General features: G+C 45.2%; 1 protein-coding gene across 1 annotated transcript in view; it reads right to left on the reverse strand.

Annotated features, from left to right (window-relative positions):
- Positions 1-1,534: 1,534 nt before the first annotated feature.
- CCDC186 (coiled-coil domain containing 186) overlaps positions 1,535-26,044 on the reverse strand; it is a 189,120-nt gene continuing 164,610 nt past the window's right edge. Inside the window, exons 15-16 of the mRNA XM_082269121.1 lie at positions 5,886-6,105; positions 1,535-2,013 (exon numbers count right to left, since the gene is read on the reverse strand). Of these exons, the coding sequence (XP_082125247.1) occupies positions 1,939-2,013; positions 5,886-6,105 (295 nt within the window). The 3' untranslated portion in view covers positions 1,535-1,938. The remainder of the gene's footprint in view (positions 2,014-5,885; positions 6,106-26,044) is intronic.

Raw genomic sequence — 26,044 nt, forward strand, 5'->3', positions numbered from 1 at the left:
GAGGTGGCTTTTTTCATCCAAGACCAGAACATGACTTGAAGGGTAAATTCACCACCTAGGTTCCTCCTTATAGACCTCCCTTGGTTATACTAAAGGTGTCTTTTTGACCTTGGTGTGAGAAAAAGGCATGATCATGATTATTTGAAGGCATAGTGACTCGGATCACTCCAGTGCATGACTCCTACTGAGTCATCAAGACGTCGCCGAGAAGCTGGCCCATTTATCTTACGAACAGACTGAAGGATGGGTTTCTTTGAGGCATATTTTAAATGTTTTTAAATTATTAGTTGCTGAGCTAATTATTTAATCTATGTATTCTCTGTTGTTATTGTTCTAATAAAGAGATGTATTTTTATAATAAAGCGGTGTTTGGCTTTGATCGCAGCAGTGCCGATACTTTTAGCATAGAGAGATATTTTGTTTGTGATGTGATTGCACAATTTGTTCCCTTTTTTTCCTCTCCATTCTTAGTGATGTCTTGTTGATCATTACAGGTCATACACCATTGTAGGATCATTTCCACACTGTCCCCAACCATCCCTTTACAGTACAGAATCATTTTGGGCTCTTTAGCCTCGTTACAATTAAAAAGTTGGTATAAATGGCGGTGTGTGTAATTTTTTGGCAAACTGCCCAAAAATTGGGATTGACCTCGCCAGAGAGATACAAAAATGGTAGATGGCAATACAGCTTTCCAAGCCCCCCCAAGATGATGGAGTTTCCTTCAATCCGTTTCTTTCTGGACTGGTTACCTTTCATTAGGGCAGAACAGAAGATAGAAATTCCAATTGGTTGACTGCTGAGCACTTATAAAAGCTTCCCATTCAGACTTTTTCCAAGCACTTGCTAGGGGCACTGATGCAAAGCAGCCGAATCAGAAGGTCTATCACTGTCATGGCTACGAAATACTGGGATCTGGTTGGTTGCTGGGGATGCGAGTCACTGGCCCTTAGGCTTATTCCTGCAGCTTGTTAGGGATGTTAACCCAACAAGCTGCAGCAATATCCAACCAAAGGACCTATAAATGTTCTGGCTACTGAACAATGGGCCAGAATTGTTTTTCTTTTTTTTTTTGGGGGGGGGGGGGGTCGGGTTAACGTTCTTTAGGTGTTTTCCCGGCAGCTTTTTAGGGATGCGGATCCAAAGCAACCAATCAAAAGATCTTTCACTGTTCTGGCTACCGAATACTAGGACCCGCTGGGGGGTTACTGGCCTTTACTTGTCACCACTGCACTTTTGCATCTCCTGAAGTCTACATTGATAAAGCCAGCTACACATTACAGTCTGAATGTACAACCAAAATAAAAGAGTACTGTGCCACTGACCACCTTTTGTAGGAAATACCAATTCCATTGCTGTCATGTGGATTTGATGGCCTCAGTGTTTTCTAAACCACTGACCTGGAGAAAGTGTGCAGATCAGAAGCTGCAATTTCACTTTCACTTTTCCGCAGCATTAATCTGAGTCACGTGCACATTAAAAAAAATATTGGAAGCCACTGACAGTCCAGCAACTAGCATTTTTTAGAAGGAGGTCAGAAGTATCAGCTGCCAAGCATCCCATTCTGGCCTGCTGGGACTTGATATTGTGGAACAACCCCCGAAAGTCGCAGGCACTTCGCAGTTGATGGAGAAAAGTCATGTGACCTGTCGGACGCTTGGAAGAAGACGTTTATGGACACACATGTTAAAATCACAGAATGTGATAACCTGAATAGAAGAAGCGATGGGCCTTCGTCCCTGGAATTCTCCCCATCAGTTCTGCCGGTATCTAGTGCAATCGCTTATATAGATCACAGATGTTCCTATGGGACAGTCTGATTGGGTTCCTGGCACTTCAGATGCTGAAGTTCCAGGCATGGAGTTCTAAATGATTGAAGGAAAGTGCTGAGTAGTCAATTAGAACATTGTCCGGGCAGGATCGCCAATGCTGTGTCTGCTACATGCGGCTCTCCAATTCGTGTTTCTGTTTAATCAGTCGCTCAATCTCCGTTCCCAGAGTCTGCAGATTTTCCTGTACAGTAAAAAGACAATAATTTACTTTCAGATCTATTTATCAAAGTATGACTCCAGCTAAAACAAAAAGAAATGTATTAAAATTGCGTGTATAGCTTTGGATAGAATGTGGAAGGATTAAATCCTTGGTCTGTTTTCCCTCTGGGTAGACTCACCCTCTATACAGGTCCTGATTATCACTGTCACAGTGAAATCCAAAGATTTACAATTGTCACCAGAACAAAAGGTGAGGGGAAATTTTCCACCGGGGACATCTCTTTAGGTGACAACTGTAATAGTGGCTTTCCTCTCACTTTTGAGAGATTTCTTTACCCTAGTTGATGTTTATTAGTAACCAAACGGGAGAAAGAAGGCAGGGCAGAGTTTGCACGTCAGAGGCAGAGCAATAGGCAGATTTTTCAGGCAATGACAGTTTGCAGGCAGAAGACTGGAGGCAAGGCAACAGAGTTTGCAGGCAGCACAGGGGGAAGTTTACAGGAGGCCGAGCAGTGGGCAGAGTTTGAAGGCAGGAGGGAGGGCAGTGGTCAGAGGCAGAGCTTGCAGGCAGGAGGGATGGCAATGGAGAGAGTCTGCAGGTTACAGGCAGGTAGCAGAGCAGCGGGTACAGGCAGGAGAGTGGGTAGAGTTTCCATGCAGGAGGCAGGTCAATAGGAAGAGCTGGCAGGCAGAAGGCAGGGCAGTGGCTAGAGTTTCCGGGCAGGGCAGTTGGCAGAGCAGGAGGCGGAGCAGTGGCAGAATTTGAAGGAAGGAGGGAGGGCAGTGGTCAGAGGCAGAATTTGCAGGCAGAAGGGAGGGTAATGAACAGAGTCTGCAAGGCACAGCTTGCAGGCAGGAAGCAGGTCAGTGGGTACAGGCAGGAGAGTGGGCAGAGTTTCCATGCAGGAGGTGGGTAAATGGGCAGAGTTAGCAGGCAGGAAGCAGGGCAGTGGCTAGAGTTTCCTAGCAGATCAGTGGGCAGAGCTTCCTGGCATAGGGCAAGGCAGTGAGTCTCTGAGTAGGATGCAGGGCAGCAGGCGGTTTTCAGGAAGGAGGCAGGACATTGGGAGGAGTTTTTAGGAAGGAGGCAGGATAGCAGGTGGAATTTTCAGAACTAGGGGCTCAGAATAGATGTAGGTAATGCAATAAATGAATAATCCCTGGGCAAGTAATACTCTATATGCAGGTTTGAATTTATAATTCCTGCCCTCCTATGCCAACTATCTTTTACGACTTTCCTCGTATTCCAGTCACCTGGGTGACCTTCTTGTTCCACGAACATTTTTCAACGTAAAGGATATTAGGGAAGCCTGCCCCCCTAGCCTGCTAACAGACCAGTTCCAGGGGTACAGACCTACACAGAAAAATCCAGGGTATAGGGCTGTGTGCTGCCACGGCCAATGTCTGCTATACAGAAATCCATTCCTGACTATATGTATTTCAGTTGAGTATTAGGATCAGGGATCTCCAAACTACGACCCTCCAGCTGTTGGGGAACTACATGTCCCATGAAGAATTATAAAACTCTGACATTCACAGTTATGACTAGGCATGATGGGAACTGTAGTTCCTGAACAACTGGAGGGCCATAGGTTGGAGACCCCTGATTTAAAGGTTTGGCTGGAACTGGGAGACATAAAAATGCAAACCTCTGATGAAGATTCTTTTGTGCAATAAAAGCTGATGTGAATTGGCTGACCCGTACTACTATTTAGTCAAAAGGTTTTTGAACAAACTTCATGTGATCACCATGATTGGCATTGGTGGTGATCACATGATCAGGAACCACAATGACCTACAACGGTCAATGAAAGTGCAATCTCTGAATTCGCAATGTGCACAGGTGCACGATGGCAGTTCTAAGATTAAATATAGATTAGGTTGGTGGCGGTTCCCCATCCGGGGAGTTTATTGTGTAGGTCAACAGGAGCTCAATACGGGTTTATATCTCGTTATGCCCTACTGATTCAGGGCTTTATAGCTTCCAGGCATCTATATATTCTCTTGGCTAATGATATTGATTATAAACGGTCCATCTTCACCGTATTATAATCATCCAGCCAACTCCATATGAGCCTCCTGTAAGCCCACAATAATTCTCCTCGTTATGTATCAAGGATGTTGAGACTTGTGTTTCACTATACAATATACAGAATATACTGAAAATTCTAGTAATAGCTCCAGACGAAGCTTTCTGAAGTAAAGCGAAACATGTTGAGCCAATGCTGAACAATTATGGTGAATTTATGATAAGACATCAGTTGACCCGGCTGGGCGGCACCTCGGTTTTTTCGGGTATCCATCAGCAGGAATCTCCTGATGTGAAGTATTCTTTGATTGTTCCATATTGTCAATATACTTTATATTATTCTGTATGAAAATTGTGATCTCATCAACTGTGAACCGTATATACATTACCTTATGGACCTAATAGAGGCCCTTCTTAGTATGTAACACATGTCTGTTTGTTATGAGCTTTGCGATTTTATTCTGAATCTTAATAAAAAGTGTTTTTACTGAAATAGTGTGCCCGAAATCCTTGTCTTCCCAATCCTTCCATTTTGAATAATTTATTAAGGATAGGGGCACCACCTGTATTATAGTTTATATGCCCTGAATGCTGCTGTCTGAAGGCATATTCTTCCAATAATTCTAAATATAGATTAGCATTATCTCAGCATGAACACAGAACAATGTCTAGGTATATTAATCTACAGACTGTGGGTGCAAAAGGATTATAAAAAAAAAAAAAAAGGTGCAAGCTCCTAAACACTGGTGTTTGTACACACAAAAGATGCGACAATTTCACTTTAAAGAATATGTACACCCAACATTTCATATTCCTGATATGTGCCTGCTGTAGCATGTACTTGTATAAAAAAAAAAAAGTATCCTGTTATCTTCGTATTGCTTCCTTTGTGTGAAACCCCTGGTGTTCCTGCCAGTCTCTCTGCTTTCCTATTAAAAACTGACCCCACTAGGCAGGAAAACACACTGTGGTCAGTTCTCTAGCTATGCTGGGAATGAAGCCTGCTCTGCTCCAATGACTTGCCCCCCCGCACAGCCTTTCAATGGGAAGATCCGTGTGCTGCTGTTTCTCCTCCCCTAGATTTTATGCAGCTGAGAACAGAGGGAATTAAAAATATGTAATAAAAAGGTATTTTTAATTTTTTTATCTATACACAAATGTTTGCCTTTCTTTCCTATTTTAAACTGAATGGGTTGTTTTACAAGATGATAATTTACAATCACTTTAAGGGTGATACCTATGCCAGACACAGTCAAAAGTCACCCAAGTCTAACATCCGTTGTCCTGTCAAATGTCTGCCTCTCAGCTCCTGAGATTGCATATCAGCATTATGACCCAACCATTGCAGTTATGCAGAATTTTACCAGCTACACAGCTCTGCAAATTTCACACTGTTCTGTACTCCGGAGCTAGAAGCGGACATAGCAGCTACAGTCAGACATCAGGTCGTTGACGTTGATTCTCAGATCAGACATCAGGTCGTTGACTTTAGGCTCAGAAAAAGTAGAAGTTAATAAAGGGTCAAATATAAAATGTCCTAAAGTCCTGTGTTAATGAGCTTTTGCTCACTTTAATCTATGGGAATGCAAAATCCATATTTATTCATATGAAACAGGTCAAATGAGAGTTAGGAAGTCAATGGCAGGTAACATACACCTGTCAATTAATTCTAAACAATCTCAACAGCCTTTCAACTGATGTCATTGATACAAGACCTATGACTTCATGGGTACACATTAAAAATACAATATTTGGATTCCTGCATAAGCCCCATAGTGATTGGATGTTGACAAAGTGTGGAGGCAGCCATATTGCTAAGCTCACTAAGAAGAAGTTGTATATTTTGGGAAGAATTTAGCACACACCTTGAGTGTGATGTTCTTCAGCAGCGTGTCCTCCAGCACAGCCTGCAGCTTCCTGTTAATCTCCAGAGACAGATCCAGTGTAAGTCCGCTGTCCGCTGGATGGGAGGTGTACAGAGACGCCATGATCCCGCCACGCCGACTCAAGTGTGCTTTGTTAAAGTCCGATGCTTCTGATGACAAGGTCCCAGCTTCTTCCCTCAACACATAACTCTGGATGATCCTGCAATGGCAACAACAGTCATCAGGGAGACCATAAGTTATTAAATAAACAAAAAAGAACCAAAAACCCAATGTAGACTGGAAAAACAGATTTCTGATTGGTTGGTCTGGGTTACTTTATATCTATGCTCTGTGGATGATACCCACTAGAGATCTCACATAAGCGCCTAAAAGCTGCCCACCTGGATTTCACATCTAGGTATGTAATGCAGTTATGGAGTCTGCTAAACCCAATCCTACCTTTCAAGTGCCCTGAGAAATTTGGCACCCACCGTTGTCCAATGGAAAAGATTTGGCAGCTGCCAAAAATCTGTAGGGTTCGATATTGAATTGGCCCACCCTTTGCCGCCATAACAGCTTTAACTCTTCTGGGAAAGCTGTCCACAAGATTTAGGAGTGTATCTATGGGAATGTTTGACCATTCTTCCAGGAGCACATTTGGGAGGTCAGGCACTGATGTGGATGAGAAGGCCTGGCTCGCAGTCTCTGCTCTATTTCATCCCAAAGGTGTTCTAGGGGTTTCTGTCCAGGACTCTGTGCAGGCCAGTCAAGTTCCTCCACCCCAAACTTGCTCATCCATGTCTTTATGGACCTTGCTTTGTGCACTGGTGCGCAGTCATGTTGGAGCAGGAAGGGACCATCCCCAAATTTTTCCCACAAAGTTGGGAGTATGAAATTGTACAAAATGTCTTGGTATGCTGCCACCCTAAGAGTTGCCTTCATTGGAACTAAGGGGCCAAACCCAACCCCACACCATAATCCCCCCTCCACCAAATGATTTGGACCAGTGCACAAAGCAAGGTCCATAAAGAATGGATGAGCGAGTTTGGGATGGAGGAACTTGGCTAGCCAGCACAGAGACTAACCCGATAGAACACCTTTAGGATGAATTAGAGACTGTGAGCCAGGCCTTCTCATCCAAAATCAGTGTCTGACCTCACAAATGTGCTTCTGGAAGGATGGTCAAACATTCCCATAGACACACTCCTAAACCTTGTGGACAGTCTTCCCAGAAGAGTTGAAGCTGTTTTATAGCTGCAAAGGGTGGGACAACTCAATATTGAACCCCACGGACTAAGACTGGGATGCCATTAAAGTTCAAAAGTGTGTAAGGGCAGGCGTCCCAATACTTTTGGTAATATAGTGTGTGTGTAATATATATATATATATATATATATTATATATATATATATATACACACACACACACATATACATATACATATACACACACACAAATGAGGGTCCTGTTCCACAGCTCCCAGCCTGAATGACATGGTGGCTGACTGCCAATCAGACACAGAATCAGAAGGGCGAATCAGCCTCAGTCTGCAGGCATGCATGTGCCCATTATACGGCGAAGATGCTCTTTTCCTGCCAAAGACTAAAAATTTTCCGCAGTCAAATTATTACCAAATAAAGATAAATGAGCCTGTCCTGCCGTGTTACGTAACACCTTCCGTGCTCACTGCCAGCAGACGCGCCTGTTCCATGTATGATGATCTACAGGCGGTGTCACATCAATGTCCTCATAGCGTGTCAGGACGAGATTAGTTTTCCATCATTATCAATCAAATCACCAGATACATTTTATGTAGAAATCAGCCAACAATATACACACTTAGCAATTGTACAGCACTTTCTGCCACAAACAGCTTACCATCTATTAAACACAAAACAAAAAATGTAATAAATTGCAGATTACCAATCATTAGATTTGGTGGCTGCAATAGTTTTCTTTTTTTAAGTGCCGGTTCACATTTGTGCGATCACAGAGATTGCATGTAATTCGGAGCGCATTGCTCCTAAAATTACATGCGATCTCTGTGCGCTGCAAATTCAGCCATACAGTTTGTATGGCTGAATTCGCACCGCAGTCGCACTAAAAGACGCACAGGACCCTTTTTTTGGTCCGCAGCATCGGATCGCATGGTGGCTCACACTAGTGCGATCCGATTCTGTGCGAACTTTCAGATTGGACTGCGATATGCGATCAGATCTGGGGGTGTTGTTAACTCTTAATTGACACCCCCAGCGTATCGCATATGGCAGTGTGAACTGCCAGGGGTGCGGATGCGATGCGGAACACGCTGTATATTCGCAGCTTTCCTGCATCGCTCAAATGTGAACCGCCACTTAGGCTTTTTCCCTGTTTTCACCTGGTGATCTGACCAGTAACACACTACCTCTATTAGAGTGCCTCTACTCTGGATGAAGGAGCACAGGGGATACCTTTGGACAGCAGCATTGTCAGTCTAGTGGGAGAGGAATATTCCATGTACTAGAAGAATTAGACACACTAACACATTGAAGCCAAACTCCAGCTAACAGTTTATAAGGCGTTACAAAAACATTCTTTTTTATTTTTGGATAAAGGTTTTTCATAAATAACAGCTGATCATTGTAAGCACCCCTGTCAGTGGTAAATGATTTGTCTCAATCCGATAACTGTTATATCTGCAGGGCTGATTTTTCTGTTGAAAAACAACAGACTTAATGGCAGGATCAGCAGGTGAAAATAAAGGGAATAAAGCCTAAAAAAGAAAATAAATGAAGCCATCACATATATGAATTGGTAAGCCGCAATATAATAAATGTTTTGCTTTTGGGTTTAATACTGCTTTAAGGTTAATCAAGGTAAATTTGCGGGGGGATATATATATATATATATTATATATATATATATATATATATTATATACACACACACACACACACACACACACACACACACGTAAGGTACTGTAAATGTAAAATTAAGCTCAGGGTTTGTTGGAAAAAATGTTTTCTCAAGCCGATGATACAAAAGGCTGGACTTTTTTTCTGCCAATGAGATGTTTATATCGCACAGCATTAGAAATGATCATAGTGATTTGGGCTAAATCCCACCGAATCCGCCCACTGGCCATCCCACCGAGTCCTTCAGTGCACTCACTTCTGTTTTAACACTCTTACAACCAAATATATAAAAATGAATCCAAGCCAGCAAAGAGACATCCCCATATATTCAGCAAAGAGACAGCCTCATATTTTCAGCAAAGAGATATCCCAATCCAGTAATGAGACAGCCTCATATATTCAGCAAAGAGACATCCCAATCCAACAAGGAGACAGCCTCATATTTTCAGCAAAAAGACAGCACAATCCAGCAAAGAGACATCCCTTCAGCTCCATCGGCTTACTCTGCAGCCACCCTGCTTTAGCAATTGCTAGTTACTACAGCAGCAACAACTCGGTCTCGTTGGTTGGAGCCTGGGCAGTCAGGCCCCTTGGAACGCCCGGGCCCCCTACATGTGTATGGGCTGTCCTCCCCTGATGGCTGCCCTGGATACAAGTCTGCAGGGATTGCCTCACATGGCCATTTAGCTATATAAACCAGATTCCAGTTGCACAAAATCAGCAGATTCCTGCTGCTGAAGTGACAGATACACGCGGCTACATGCAAACAGCAGCTGCTCATCTGCTGCAGCATGCCAAGATGTGGTTAGGGACAGATGTCCTAGCTTGATAACCTGCAGGTAACTCCTGTGGTGTGTGGCTACATGTGAACAGCCCCGCTATTCCCATGCACCTGTCATTCCAGCCGCAAGAATTCTTTGGTTCTTGCTGCTGGAATCAGGTGTATATGGCTAAACGGCCATGTAAAGGAGGCCTAAAGCCAAATTCCAGGTACGTATTTTCTTATTTATTTATTTTTGTATAGTTACAGCTGAACCAAAGTAACTGTGAAAAAAAAAATTTATCTATACCTGGGATTTGGCTTAAAATATAGTTCTCTGGTCCTAAAAACAGGGGTGACGACAATACAGAAGGGAAAAAATTGGCAATCCCGACGATGCATGGCCAATAAACAGGCAATTTGGGCAACAGATGGGCAATCCTGACAATACATGGGCAAATGTTTAGGCAATTGTCACTGTATGCTTGTATGTTTGTTACAATAATTGAACGTCATGTTCTCAGCTGGGAACAGGCCATTTTTTTTTTTTGCGATACGCCACTGCGTTATTTTAACCACTTTACGTCTGCTCACATTGGTGCTACTGCAGCAATGTGGCTCGTTATCGTCCAGCGATGTAGACCTACGTCGGGGAATCTACTTTGGAGATCCGCCCGCTTGTGTAAACAGAGCGGGCGGATCTCCTAAGTGACAAGGAGTGACAGATTGCAGTGTTCAGCATAGCTGAACATGCGATCTGTCCTTGTGTCACTCAGTCACCTCCCCCCCCCCCCCACACGTTAGTAAGCACAAGGCATACATTAACCCCTCCCTCTCCAATAAAATTAACCCCTTCCCTGCCAGTGTCATTTTTACAGTAACAGTGCATATATATAGCACTGATTACTGCAGAAATGTCACTGGTACCCCCAAAAGTGTCAAAAATGTCAGTCAAGGGTCCGATCTGTCCGCCGCAATGTCGTAGACCCGCAAAAAGAAAAAAAAAAAAAAAAAATCGCAGATCGCCGCCATTACGCGTTAAAAAAAAAAAAAAAAAACCCCCAAGAATGACAGAAATCTTTCCCTTAGTTAGTAAACGCAATAACTTTTGCGCAAACCAATCAAAATACGCTTATTGTGATTTTTTTTTTACCAAGCATAGGTAGCAGAAAACAAATTGGCCAACAATTTAAAAAAATTTAGATTTTTACATTTTTTTGGGGGGGGAATTTAATATAAAAAAAAAGTTAAAAATATTGTTATTTTTTCAAAATAAACGCTCTTTTTTTTGTTTATAGCGCAAAAAGTAAAAATCGCACAGGTGATCAAATACCACCAAAAGAAAGCTCTGTTTGTGAGAAAAAAAGGACATAAATTTTGTTTGGGTACGGCGTCGCACGACCGCGCAATTGTCAGTTAAATTCGCACAGCGCCAAATCGCAAAAAGTGGCCTGGACGTAAGACAGCAAAATCCTCCGGCGGTAAAGTGGTTAACTGACAAGTGTGCGGTCGTGCGACGCTGTTCTCATTGTTTACCCACAAATAGAGCTTTCCTTTGGTGGTATTTGATCACCACTGCCGTTTATAGCACAAAAAAAAAAAAAAAAACAGAATTTTGAAAAAAAAAAAACAAAATAATATTTTTTACTTTCTGCTATTTAAAACATATCTAATAAAAAAAAAAAATTAAAAATATCAAATTTCTTCTTCATAAATTTAGGCCAAAATGTATTCTGCTACATGTTTTTGGTAAAAAAAAATCCCAATAAGCGTATATTGATTGGTTTACGTGAACGTTATAGCTTTTACAAACTATGGCATTTATTTATCAATTTTTTTTTTTATACTAGTAATGGCAGCAATCGTCTACTTATAGTAGAACTGTGATGGACAATCGGACACTGACACTTTGCGTTAATCAGTGCTACTAATACAGTGATCAGGATACAGTGATAGGATTTTTGTACTCACCGTAAAATGCTTTTCTCTGAGTTTATCGACATACACAGCTCCATATTCTTTACCCAATAGGGTTATGCTGCCCTCTACAGGAGTAGGGATAGGCAGACAACACAAAAGCTTGGCTACTCCCCTTGGGCCGTACTCGGCTGACATAATCCCCTCTCTCTGCTAACAGATACTCTTCTTTGTAACAAGCAGTACCAGAAGCATAAAAACTCCTTAGAGGAGTGGGTGCTGTGTCTGTCAATGAACTTTTAGGGGGGGGTGAGTACAAAAATCCTATTTTCTCTTCCGTTCATTGACAGAAACAGCTCCATATTCTTTACCATAGGGACGTCCCAAAGCAGTGCCAAACATGAGCGGTGAGAAATACAAACCCAAGGCTAAACACAAGCCAATCCAGGTAATAGTAGCTCAAATAGAACATGAGCTCAACCTGAAATACACCCTCAAGAGGGAAAAACAGATCTCTAAATCTGAGCCTGCAAAACTTTATGGGCAAAAGGTGGCATCCGCAGATGCCAAAACATCCACTCTGTAAAACTTTGAAAAAGTACGCACTGACGACCAAGTGGTTGCCGAGCACACCTGCGCCACTGACGCCTGATGACGGAAGGCCCAAGAAGCACTGAGTGCCCGAGAAGTATGGGTCTTCACAGGGAAAAGGGGGGAACCCGATACTTAAGCGAATAAGTCTGGGTCACCTTCTGTCTGATCCATCTGGAAATGGTAGCAGAGGAAGCAGGAAGGGGGCAGCCCACCCATAATCACAAAGAGCGAGTCCGACCTTCAAAAGGACTGGCTGTCATATAGACCCGAATAGATCGAACAACACCCAGAGTATGCAAGACTAATTCCCTGGGATAAGCCAGCCTGGGACACAAGAATGGCCGCACAATGTCCTCATTTAAATGGAAATCAGAGACAACCTTTGGGAGGAACGATGGCCATGGTTGCAGGACCACTTGATCCCTGAGAACCACCAGATCAGGAGAACAAGACAAGACAAAGCTACTAACTCTTACACCCTGTGAGCAGAGGTGATGGCCACCAAAAAAACACCTCTGTGACAGCTTAAGTAAAGGGATCTCCCGTATGTCTTCAAAGGGAGGTTTTGGAAGAACCGACAGAACCAGGTTCAAATCCCACAGTGGCAGAGGAGAACTTACAGGCAGCGTAAAATGACAAACCCCTTTAAGGTATGTACGCACCAATGAATGGGAAGCCAAAGGTCTCTGAAAAAAAGACTGCCAAGGCAGACACTTGGACTTTCACAGTGCTCAAGCTAGTTTATGATCAACACCCCGTTGAAGAAAGACCAAAACCTGAGCCACCGAAAAGGGATGAGAATGGACTGTCCACCAAAAAGGAACGAGGATGGACTCACATCAGGAAAATGTACACCTTCCAGATCCGATAAAGCTTTCGAGATGTAAATTTCCTCACCTTCAACATGGTTGGAATCACCGAGCCAGACAAGCCCCTGTCCTTCAGCACCTAACTCTCAACAGCCAGGCCATCAAAGCCAGCGACTGGAAAACAGGATGGAAGACTGGCCCTTGAGACAACAGATCATCCCCGAGAGAAAGCCTCCAGAGCATGTCGCCGACCAGTCACACCCGTCCGGAGCCACCAGAATCCCTTCGGCCTCGACCCTGCATAGAAGTCGCGGAAGAAGCTGGAGCAGAGGAAAGGTGTAAATAAGATGGTACCGACTCAATGGAGCCACCAGAGCATCTGCAGCGCCTGCCAGAGGATCTCGCGACCTGGCCATTAACCTCAGCATCCTTCTGTTTAGCCGAGACGCCACCAGATCCACCTCGGGGATGCCCAATTGCATACAAATCTGATGAAACACATCTGGATGGAGAGACCATTCCCCCAGGTCCAATGCCTGCCAATTTTCCACGCCAGAAATGTGCACGGTGGAGAGGGTCGGAATTAACCACTCTGCCCACCGGAGAATGCCAGTCACCTCCAGGGCCACCTCCAGGGCCGCACAGGTGATGCACATAAGCCATAGCTGTAGCATTGTCCGACTGGAGCTGCTCCGTCCAATGATCCAGGCAAAGCCTGATCGCTCAAAGCTCGAAGACATAGATGGGCATCTGTAGCAAAGTCAAGGAGGGCAGCCAGCAGACCAGAGAACACTGTCACCCAACTCAGAAAAATCACCTTGTCCACAAACTTGAGACACTTGGGGATGCTGCGCCACCCGCCCCCCCAGGCCTACCATCTGTCCCAAGGGGATCCAAAGTAGGCCACCCAATAACAAGCCCACCGAAGGCAACAGGAGGTCTGTGCGACTGTCGTGCTCTGCGACTGACGTGCTCTGTGACTGTCTGTGCGACTGACGTGCCCTGCGACTGTCTGTGCGACGTGTACTGCGACTGTCTGTGTGACTGACGTGCCCTGCGACTGTCTGTGCAACTGACGTGCCCTGCGACTGACCGTGCCCTGCGACTGACCGTGCCCTGCGACCGTGAGTGTCAGTAAGTATTGGTGAGTAAACAGAGTAAAGAGGATGAGAAAGCAGAGTTAGGAAGCTAGGAAACAGCCACACAGGACAGATTTAAATTACTGAATCCCCATTAGATTAGTAGGTACAATGCCCGGCGGGTGTGGAGATGCGACTCGGTGTACATCTTGTGGTATGTATACGTTCCTTGATCATGAGATCGAGGGCGAATACAAATGCACAAAGTGTAAGCACGTTGTTTCCCTGGAAGCTCAGGTCCTGAATCTAGGGAAGCAACTGGCAACACAGACGTATGTCCATACTGAAGGAGAGCTGGGATCGTACCCGCCAGGTGCAGGCTGGGGCCTGCACAGAGGTGGGCGGATTGAGGAAGGTGCAGGCATCAGAGCAGAGTAGAGGGGTGACAGTTAGGAGGGGTAGAAGGGGACAAGGCAAGGAGGCTGATCCTGGGCTGGAGCACCCCAATAAATTCGCCCCGTTGCGTGATGTTGGGGAAACCAGTCAGGGACCAGCATTGCTGGAGCAGAGCGACGCCCCTAGCTGCCAGGGGAAGAGCTCCTCCAGTGAGGCCGGGAGAAAGGGAAAGGAAAGACAGGTGCTGGTGGTAGGGGACTCAATTATTAGAAGGACAGACAGTGTAATCTGCCACAAAGACCGTGAGCGCCGAACAGTCTGTTGTTTACCGGGCGCTCGGGTTCGGCACATCGCGGAACGGGTGGACAGATTACTGGGTAGAGCTGGGGAAGACCCAGCTGTCATGGTACACGTGGGTACCAATGACATAGGCAGAGGAAGATGGAGAGTCCTAAACGATTTCAGGGACTTAGGCACTAAGTTGAGGACCTTATTTTCAGAAATACTACCTGTACCTCGAGCCACACCAGAAAGGCAGCGGGAGATTAGGGAAGTTAACATGTGGCTGAGGAGCTGGTGTAGTAAGGAGGGTTTTGGGTTCCTGGAGAACTGGGCCGACTTCTCAGTCGGCCACCAGCTCTATGGTAGGGACGGATTGCACCTAAATGGGGAAGGTGCAGCCGTACTGGGTGAGAAGATGGCCGAAAAGTTAGAGGGGCTTTTAAACTAGGTGATGGGGGGAGGGTACAGATGTAGAATTAGCCAGTGGAAAGCAAGATTCAGAGGGCAAAAATGGGGACATTAGCGATAGGGTGTTCAGAGCTCCTAAACCCAGGGTGGGTATCGGGAAAAATCACAAGAGCAGCCTAAAAACAACATTGAACGAGGATATAGGCAACCGGTCAAAATGACGAGGTTTGTATACCAATGCCAGAAGCCTGGCCAACAAGATGGGAGAGCTGGAGCTACTGATGTTTGAGGAGGACTTCGATTTTGTGGGAATAACAGAGACTTGGTTCGACAGCTCCCATGATTGGATGGCGACCATTCAGGGGTATTCCCTTTATCGCAGGGATAGAGAAGGTAAAAAAGGGGGAGGGGTATGTCTGTACATTAAGAACAGTGTACAGGTAAATAGGAGGGATGATATTAATAATGGAGCTATGGACGAGGCAGAATCCCTATGGGTTGAACTTAAAAGGGAAGGCGCTATGGGGGAAGGTAATATTGGGCGTATGCTATAGGCCCCCCAACCAGAGGGAGGAAGGGGAGGCGGACCTCCGTTTACAGATAGGATTGGCAGCAAGGATGGGAAATGTCATTATAATGGGGGACTTTAATTATCCAGATATAGACTGGGCAGAAGGGACCGCGCACTCAGCCAAGGCTCGGCAGTTCCTAAATGTTCTGCAGGACAATTTTATGGGTCAGATGGTGAACGCACAGACAAGAAACAATGCGGTACTTGACCTACTGATTACCAATACAGACCTGATCAAGGATATAGAAATACGAGGCAACTTAGGAGACAGTGACCATAGGTCAATTCGTTTCAGTATTAATCATAGTAATAGGAAACACAAGGGTAATATAAGAACACTGAATTTCAAAAGAGCCAATTTCCCCAAACTGCGCTCTCTGCTAGAAAATATCAAATGGGATAGAACCCTGGCAACAAAGAACACGGAGGAAAAATGGGAGTGCTTCAAGAGCATACTAAACAAAGGGATTGGCCAGTGCATTCCAAAGGGAAACAAATTTAAAAGAGCAAAACTAAACCCTGGGTGGCTAAACTCCAACATAAAAATGCATATTAATACTAAAGAAAAGGCCTTCAAAAAATACAAGACTGAGGGGTCATTGGTAGCATTCAAGCATTACAAAGAGTGTAATAAGAAATGTAAAGACGAAATCAAGGCGGCTAAAATAGAACACGAGAGACATATAGCGGAAGAGAGTAAAAAGAACCCCAAAAAATTCTAAGTATATAAACGGTAAGAAAGCGAGTCCAGAACACATTGGCCCCATAAAAGACGACAAAGGGAATATGGCCACAGAGGACAGAGAAAAGGCGGAAGTGTTAAATAATTTCTTCTCTTCAGTCTTCACAGAAGAATCGGGGGGCTACACCAACCCAACTGGTAAGGCTAATCTAAATAATACACCTCAGGAAGTACCGCCATGGCTAACAGAGGATAGACTTAGAACTAAACTAGAGAAACTTAACATAAATAAATCACCGGGACCGGATGGCTTGCACCCGAGGGTTCTTAAAGAGCTCAGCCAGGTGATTGCCAGACCATTTTTCTTGATCTTTAAGGATAGTCTACAGACGGGTATGGTGCCAGCTGATTGGAAAAAAGCCAACGTGGTACCAATATTCAAAAAAGGGCCGAGATATATCCCGGGTAACTATAGGCCGGTCAGCCTAACATCAGTAGTCTGCAAGATTTTGGAGGGGATGTTAAGGGACCACATACAAGACTTTAGCAATGAAAATGGTATTATTAGTAGTAATCAGCATGGATTAATGAAAAATCGTTCTTGCCAAACCAATATATTAACCTTCTATAATGAAGTGAGTTGCCATCTAGATAAAGGTAAGCCTGTGGATGTGGTGTATCTAGACTTTGCAAAGGCCTTTGACACCGTTCCCCACAAACGCTTACTGTTCAAACTAAGGAAGGTAGGTATGGACCATAAGGTGAGTACCTGGATAGAGAACTGGCTCCAGGGGAGAGTTCAGAGGGTGGTGATAAATGGGGAGTACTCGGATTGGGCGGATGTGGAAAGTGGGGTCCCCCAAGGTTCTGTCCTGGGGACAATCCGATTTAACTTATTCATAAATGAGCTAGAGGAGGGGATATCCAGCACAATCTCAGTATTTGCGGACGATACTAAACTAAGCATGCCAATATCTTCTATGCAGGATGTGGAAACCTTACAAGAGGATCTGAACAAAATAATGGGATGGGCAACTACATGGCAGATGAGGTTTAATGTTGAAAAATGTAAAATAATGCACCTGGGCATCAGTAATGCGAAAGCAAGCTACTCTCTGGGGGGGGGGGGGGGAACCTCTGGGTGAGTCTAGGATGGAAAAGGACCTGGGGGTACTGGTAGACAACAGGCTTGGCAGTGGCATGCAATGCCAAGCCGCTGCAAGCAAAGCGAACAGAATACTGGGATGTATAAAAAAGGGGATTCACTCCAGAAATAAAGAGATTATTCTCCCTCTCTACAAGACTCTGGTCCGGCCACATCTGGAGTATGCTGTCCAGTTCTGGGCACCGGTCCTCAGGAAGGATGTGCTGGAACTGGAGAGAGTCCAGAGAAGGGCAACAAAAATAATTAGGGGAATGGAGGACATCAGCTATGAGGAAAGACTACAAGCACTGAACTTATTCTCTCTGGAGAAGAGACGATTGAGGGGGGATATGATAACAATGTACAAATACTGTACTGGCGACCCTGGAATAAAAAACAAACTTTTCAGAGAAAGGGAATACAATAAGACACGTGGCCACTCACTAAAACTTGAGGAAAAATGGTTTAACCTAAAAATACGTAAGGGGTTCTTTACTGTCAGAGCAGAGGGGATGTGGAATTCTCTTCCACAAGCAGTCGTATCAGCAGGGAGCATTGATAGTTTCAAAAAACTATTAGATGGGCACCTTAAAGACCACAACATACAGGGGTATACAATGTATGGTTAACAGCAAACACACACACACATCATAGGTTGAACTGGATGGACTGATGTCTTTTTTCAACCTCACAAACTATGTAACTATATAAACCTATGATAAATAGTATGGAGCTGTGTCAGTCAATGAATGGAAGAGAAATATGCAGTGTCACTGTACAAATGACACTGGCTGGAAAGGGGTTAAACATCTACGGTGATCAAAGGGTTAAATTTGTGCCTAATCTGTTTACTATGTGTGCTGCTTTCACTAGGGGAAGAGATGGATTTGAGTCCCTGCTTCGCACAAACGCAGAATACATCTCTGCCCCCTTGTCAGAACGAAATCTGCCTTGTTTACATAGGCAGATACCTGTTCTGTGTTGTTTACCCAATGATCAGCAGATGCCGGAGGACATTGAGTGCCTGGTACCCACAAATAGGCTTCTACTGTGAATTATCACAGCAAAAGCGGCCCTGCTATGGTGTGCGCACGCCTCCTGCAGGCGGAAGTGCAGAATCACGTATATTGGCATGGTTCTGTGCAGAGCTGCCGCCCTGTAGCAGTAAAAGGTTAAAGGAAAACTATAGGCAAAACTTTTTTTTCTTCCATTTTGAATACAATAACCCCTGTAAGGTTTATTTTTGTCATCTGTGTCCCATTGCGGAGATATACCTTCAATTCTTGTACCATAGCTAAACAGGAAGTGAGAGGAAATCTGTGCAAATTAAGGGAACCTCTAGGGAAACCCCCCCCCTCCCAGGTCACCAGAACTAGTGTCCCTATTGGAAGATTTCCCCTCTATAAATTTTCAGGGGACAACCCAAAATTTGGGATTTGGTTTTGCTTTTAACCACTTAAGCCCCAGCCCTATTTCGGACACTTTTTGTTTACAAGTTAAAATCAGTATTTTTTCCTAGAAAACTACTTAGAACCCCCAAATATTATATAAATTTTGCGGTATTTGCGCAGCGGTCTTTAAAACGCCATTTTTAAACAGTAAAGTTAGCCCATTTTTTTTGTATATTGCGAAAGATGATGTCACGCCGAGTAAATAGATACCCAACATGTTACGGTTTAAAATTGCACCCCCCCCCCCCCCCCCGTGGGATGACGACAAACTACGGTGAATAGAGATCTCAATAGGCGATGCTTTACATTTTTTTAACGGTTACCAGTTCAGAGTTAGAGTGTAGCTCTTTTTTTTTTTTTATTATTGCTCACGCTCTGGTCGATCGCGGCGATACCTCACATGTGTGGTTTGAACAGCAATTTCATTCACCGCTCGACTTCCGTATACGTTTTTTTTTGTGCGCGAGCTAACGGTGACGGCTAAAATTATTTTTTTTTCCTATTTTATTTTTTTTTTAACTATATTACAGGTTTTTAAAAAAAAAAAAAAAAAAAAAATTGATCACTTTTATTGCTGTCACAAGCAATGTAAACATCCCTTGTGACACCAATATGCAGTGACCGGTACTCTTTATGGAGGGATCGAGGGTCTAAAAGACCCCAAACCCCTCCACTACACTTTCAAGTATGCAAAACGCCAAAAACGCAGTTTTTGCATACAGCCGTTTTTTAAAACTGCCGCATTTTGCAGGAAGTGACGTCATGGACGCCGCCTCTGGGTTACGTCATCGGAGACCCGATCGAAGCCGTTTCCGGCTTCGATCGGGACTCCATCCAGCTGGCGGATGCACCGGCTGGGTGCTCGGGCCCCCCGGGGGACGGGAGCCCCGAGCAAAGTCGCGGAAGGCGGCGGGAGGACGTCCCCTCCCGCTCACCCGGGTAACGATTGAGCGGCTCCCGAGCCACATCGGTCGTTACCGACGGAAAGCCGACCGTCGGCTGTTAACCACGGTACCGGGATGGTGTCTCAAGCTAGAGGCATCATACCAGTATACTACCTCAAAGTCTGCCGACGTAGATCTACGTTAGTATGCGGTAAGTGGTTAATGATAATGGTAAACAAAGAGGGTTAATGGGGGCACAGACAGCAATAAAAACCTGACAGGTGTTCTAATCACTCTCCACTCTATCCAAATCTAAAAAAAAAAAAAAAAAAAGAGAAGTTTTGCTTTTAGTTATACTTTAATATCTTAACTGTATTTTTACAATGGACATGTGTTAGTAAAACTGTATACATCATCGCAACTACTTATGTCTCATTCATATGGGCGTATGCAGGCATACATCCGTGCGAATGGCTGTAATTGCCCACACAGGATTTTCCCTGCATCCATGTGCAGGCAGTCCTATTCATGTGCATCGGGATGCAGTCGCTGCACGGCACAGCTGCTGGCCCCAATTTCACAGCCTTGAACGTGCGTTTCCCCAAACACACAATATGCAATTGGACTGTTCACCTGCAGCCCTGTGGCTGTCAACCTGGGACCAGCGGCTGTGTCCATGTAGTCACTGCATCTCAGCAGACATGACTGGGACTGCCTGCAAGCAGACGCAGGGAACACATGTGAATCCTGTGCGGGCAAAGACACCCCTTCGCAGAGATGTTTGCTTAGATACACCCATGTGAACAAGGCCTTAGTGTATCCAGATTAATTGCATCTTGTTTTTTGTAGAACCTTCTGTATCCACTATAAGGGGTACCCACCATTCCTGTTGAATTTCACCATTATTGAGTCTTTAGAGGGACACTGCACAACAATCACTCCACTTGAACTTTTTCACATCATTATTAAAAAGAAATTGCATGTTTGCTACATTTTATTCAGCATACTTCAAGTGTAATTTAAGTGTTACTAAACACACATCATAAAAAAAAAAATAGTAAATGATGTATTACATGCTGCTCGTACTCACTCACTAGAAGATTAGTTTTCTGTATTCTGCAAAAAAAACTGGTTGATCCTGCTGTTCGCCATCTCCCCTTCTGTTTATGTCCCCAATGCAGTTGGGGATTTTGCAGAGCTATGGTGGCAACTCTGCACATGCTCAGTTTTCAGTGAGTTTCTATTCGGAGTATTTCCTCCCTATGACATCTGAGCAGCCCATGTGACTATAAAGTCACACATGTGGGCGTATACACGGTGGTAAATGACAGCCCACTCCCTCCCCCCTCCTTCGTGCCCACTAACCAGCTAAACACAATTGGGGTGGGGTCTTACATGTAGATTATTTGAAGCTTCACCTCCCTCTTTTTCTTGGACACAAGCTGGAGGGGCGTGACACAGCCTATGACTTGCAGAAATCTGCCCAAACCATGTTAGTGCCAAAAATTAATAAAGATTTGATTTCAAATATATATTTGTATGAAGATTTAAAACAATTTATTCATATTATTTGATTTTTACTCTGCATCCCAAAGGCAGTTTTTCTTTTTGTTTTTGAACATGTGACCAGCAGCAGAGGACTAGAAGCTCTTCCTACTTATGTTTCTCTGCAGAAAGGCATGCCCAGAAGCTGTTTAGAAGGGGATGACGCTCGCGACCCGGAACTGACGTCGGGGCCGGTGCAGGCGCAATGATTCCTGGGAGCTATGACGTCCAGCTCCCAGGAATCATTGCAGAGCCAGGAAGTGACGACGGGCCGCGGCCGAGGAAGGAGGAAGAAGGAAGTAAGGTAAGTATATTTTCTTCGCTACAAAGTAAGTAAAAAAAAAAAAAATATGCGATTATCCATTTCTTTTTCAGGTGACCCGGAGCGAGAAGATGGAGGTAAGTATAAAAATAGGGTGGAACTCCACTTTAAGCTCATTAACAGACGTAGTCTTCTTGATTCTCAAGAGCTGGGTTATGTTGTCTCCGCAGGAGTAGGACTAGGCAGAATGACAAAACGTTCTGGCTCCACCCTAGGGGCAGTCCCTGAGGGTATATCCTCCCTCTCTCTGCTACAGGGAATCAGTTCTGTTTAAAGCAGTACAGAGAATTTAACCCAACCCAACTCAATGATAGAGGGGCGGGTACTACGTCTGTCAATGAGCTTAAGAGAAAAGGATTTTACGGTAAGTTCTTACAAAAATCCATTTTTCTCTATCGCTCATTGACAGACGTAGTCTTCTTGATTCTCAAGAGCTGGGACATCCAGAAGCAGTGCCACAAATGAGGGGTGGGATTGACAAAATCAAATCCAATCTAGAAGGCCCAACCGGTGCCAAACTAGAAGTCTTAAAGGCTCATTATAAACAAAGAATGAGGCTAAAGAAAAAATTTTCCAACGGAAAAAAACCCTCGAGGTAGACCACTGGTCTCCTCAAATTGCGGCCTGCAAAACCTTGCGACCAAATGAGGCATCAGACGATGCCATTACATCAACTTTATAATGTTTAGAGAAGGTATGCACCGACGACCAGGTAGCCGCCTTGCACACCTGGACCACTGACGCCTGATGGCGAAAGGCCCATGACGCACTAAGTGCCCGAGTGGAGTGCGCCTTAACAGGGAACGGGGGCTCCCGACCCTTAATAGAATAAGCCTGCACTACCGTCTGTCTGATCCATCTGGAAATGGTCGCGGCAGATGCAGGCAACCCCTTTTTGGGTCCATCTGGGATCACAAAAAGTGAATCCGTCTTGCGAAACGAGTCTGTCGTTTTCAAGTATACCCTGATCGCCCGGACCACATCCAAGGAGTGCAAAGCAAATTCCCGAGGATGACTGGGCTTAGGACACAGGGAAGGTAATACAATTTCTTCATTCAGATGAAATTCTGAAACCACTTTTGGTAGGAAGGATGGATTCGGACGAAGAACCACCTTATCTCTATGAACCACCAGATATGGTGAACGACAAGATAATGCGGCCAGTTCTGACACCCTGCATGCAGAAGTAATAGCCACCAAGAAGGCCACCTTCTGGGACAACGTGGGTAGAGGAATCTCCCTAATATCTTCAAAGGGAGGTTTCTGAAGAACCGACAACACTAAATTAAGATCCCAGGGGGGTAACGGCGCGTGCACTGGCGGAGCCAGATGTCGCACCCCCTGGATGAAATTCCGCACCAAGGAATGAGTAGCCAAAGGCTTCTGAAAGAAGATGGCTAATGCTGAGACCTGACCCTTGATAGTACTCAAGGCCAGTTTCTGCTCAACCCCTTGTTGCAGAAAAGCCAATATTCGACTAATCGAATAAGACCGAGGACGGAACCCCAAAGGTTCACACCATGCAATGTAGGACTTCCAAGTGCGATGATAAATCTTTCTGGAAGTCGCTTTCCTTGCTTCAACTAGAGTAGGAATAACTGAAGCTGACAAACCTTTGTCCTTCAGCACCTGGGTCTCAATAGCCAGGCCGTTAAAGCCAGCGATCGTAAAGCAGGATGGAAGATCGGTCCCTGAGACAGTAGATCCTCCCTGAGAGGAAGTCTCCACGGGACGTCCGCCACCAGTCTGACCATGTCGGCGTACCAAGCTCGACGAGGCCAGTCCAGAGCTACCAGGATTACTGGGATTCCTTCCTCCTCTATTCTGCGAAGAAGTCTTGGCAGTAACGCGAGAGGAGGGAAGGCATATATTAGCTGGTATTGCCCCCACGGGGCGATGAGTGCGTCTGCGGTTTCTGCTAGAGGATCGCGGGAGCGAGCCACGAATCTCTGAACTTTCCTGTTGAATCGTGATGCCAACAGATCCACATCCGGGGTGCCCCACCGTAGGCACAACTGGTGGAAAACGTCTGGATGGAGGGACCATTCCCCCTGATCCAGGGTCTGACGGCTGAGATAATCTGCCTGCCAATTCTCCACCCCCGGAATGAACACCGCAGAGATTGCTGGAACAAATCGTTCCGCCCAGCGAAGAATGCAAGCCACTTCTTTGGCCGCTCGGACACTCTTGGTGCCCCCCTGGTGATTGACATAAGCCACGGCCGTGGCATTGTCCGACTGGATCCGAACCGGGCTGCCCTGGAGCTGCTCGGTCCAGTGAATCAGACAAAGTCTGATCGCTCTCAGTTCCAATACATTTATCGGTAACCTGGATTCTTCCGGGGACCAAAGTCCCTGGGCAGATAACTGACCAAGAATTCCTCCCCATCCGGATAGACTGGCATCCGTGGTCACTGTCGTCCAATATATTGGCAGAAATGACTTTCCCTGGCTGAGCATTGGAGACCGAAGCCACCAAACCAGAGACTCTCTGGTCTGTTTGCTCAATCGTATCTGATTGTCCAGGGATTCCGGATTCCGATTCCATCTGAGAAGAATCTCTTGCTGAAGAATTCGGGTATGGGACTGGGCAAATGGGACTGCTTCGAATGAAGCCACCATCAACCCCAGAACCCTCATGCAAGTCCGAAGGGAAGACCAGCTGTTGGACAGTAACAACTGGACTGCTGTTTGAATCTTTCGGAGTTTCCCTACCGGAAGAAAAACTCTTGTCCTGACTGTGTCTAGAATTAGACCCAGATATTCGAGCCTCTGGGTGGGAACCAGAAATGACTTTTGCTGGTTCACCAGCCACCCGAATTCCTGTAAAGAAATCATAGTAATTTCTATGTTTTGTAGCAAGGTCTGAGGAGACTCTGCATGAAGCAGAAGATCGTCTAGGTAACCTAGAATCGATATACCTCTTTGGCGCAGAAGTGCCAACATTGGGGCCAACACCTTTGTGAAGACCCGCGGAGCCGTGGCGAGACCGAAAGGTAACGCCACAAACTGATAGTGGTTCTCCTCTACGGAAAAGCGTAGAAAACGCTGATGTCCTGCGAAAATGGGAATGTGAAGATAGGCGTCCTTGATGTCTATGGACGCTAGGACATCCCCTGGATGCAGGAAGGCTGCTACCGTGCGAATGGACTCCATTCTGAATCTTCTTATGTTGACGAAAGAATTGAGTGCTCTTAAGTCCAGAATTGGACGCACTTTGCCCTCTTTCCTGGGTATTGTAAACAGGTTTGAATAAAATCCTTGAAACCGTTCTGTCCAAGGAACGTGGACTACCACTCCTTGTTGTAGTAAATCTGTGACTGCTCTCCGCAGATCTTCTAAACGATCTGCGGATAGACGGATATTGGAAGGGAAGAATCGCGCCGGTGGGAGAGATCGAAACTCGATCTTGTACCCTGACTTTATGACTTCGCAAACCCATTTGTCCGGGATTCTGGAAAGCCATGGATCCGGGAACCGGCGAAGACGTCCCCCCACCCAGTTATGGGTGGGGGCGCACCTTCAGGCTTTGGATGGTTTATCTTCAGGTCTGGAGGGGGCGGGCTTTTGCTTGCCCGACCAACGACCCCTGACGCCTCCTGCAGGAGCTTTGGAGGACTTAGTTTTTTCACCCGCTGGACGAAAAAACCTCTTGTGAGCAGAAAAAGAAGGCCCTCGTCTTTGACGAGTTCCTCTACCTTTAAAATTTTGCGGTAAAAAGGTGCTTTTTCCACCGGTGAGATCCTTAATGATCTCATCTAAGTTGGCTCCAAATAGACGCTCTCCTGAAAAGGGGATATTAGCCAATGCTTTTTTGGAACCTTGGTCGGCTAACCAACCTTTTAGCCACAGTGTACGCCTGAGAACCACTGCTGAGACTGATGCTCGCGCCATTAATGGAGTGGCGTCTAACGCCGCATCACATACAAACTGTAACCCCTGTATCATTTGTTCCAACAAATCTGATACCGCCTGAGGGACTTCTTCTAAGTCCCGGCGTAACCACTTGGTCCATTCAGTTACAGCCTGCGAAACCAGACCAATAGCAATTATTGGCCTGAAAGCTGATCCAATCAAGGAAAACATGGTGCGAGACATAGCTTCTATCTTGCGATCCACTGGATCTTTAAAAGACGGAGCGTCTTCTAAAGGAATAACCGTGGCTTTATTCAATCTAGCAATAGGTGAATCCACCACAGGTGGTTCTGTCCATTTCTTAATAAGGGTTTCCTCAAACGGATAACGCCTGTCAATGCGTTTAGAAATATTAAAAGTGCGTTTAGGCAGACGCCATTCTTCATCGATTGGATTGCTAAAACATTTGGGCAATGGAAAAACCTTTGCCACTTTGATGCGCTTTTTAGTCCCAAAAGGGATCTCAGTTTCAGCTATTTCTGATGGAATACCCTGTAACCTTAAA

Source organism: Pelophylax lessonae (assembly GCF_965119305.1).
Source record: "Pelophylax lessonae genome assembly, chromosome: 9".
In the NCBI taxonomy this organism is placed as follows: Eukaryota; Metazoa; Chordata; class Amphibia; order Anura; family Ranidae; genus Pelophylax; species Pelophylax lessonae.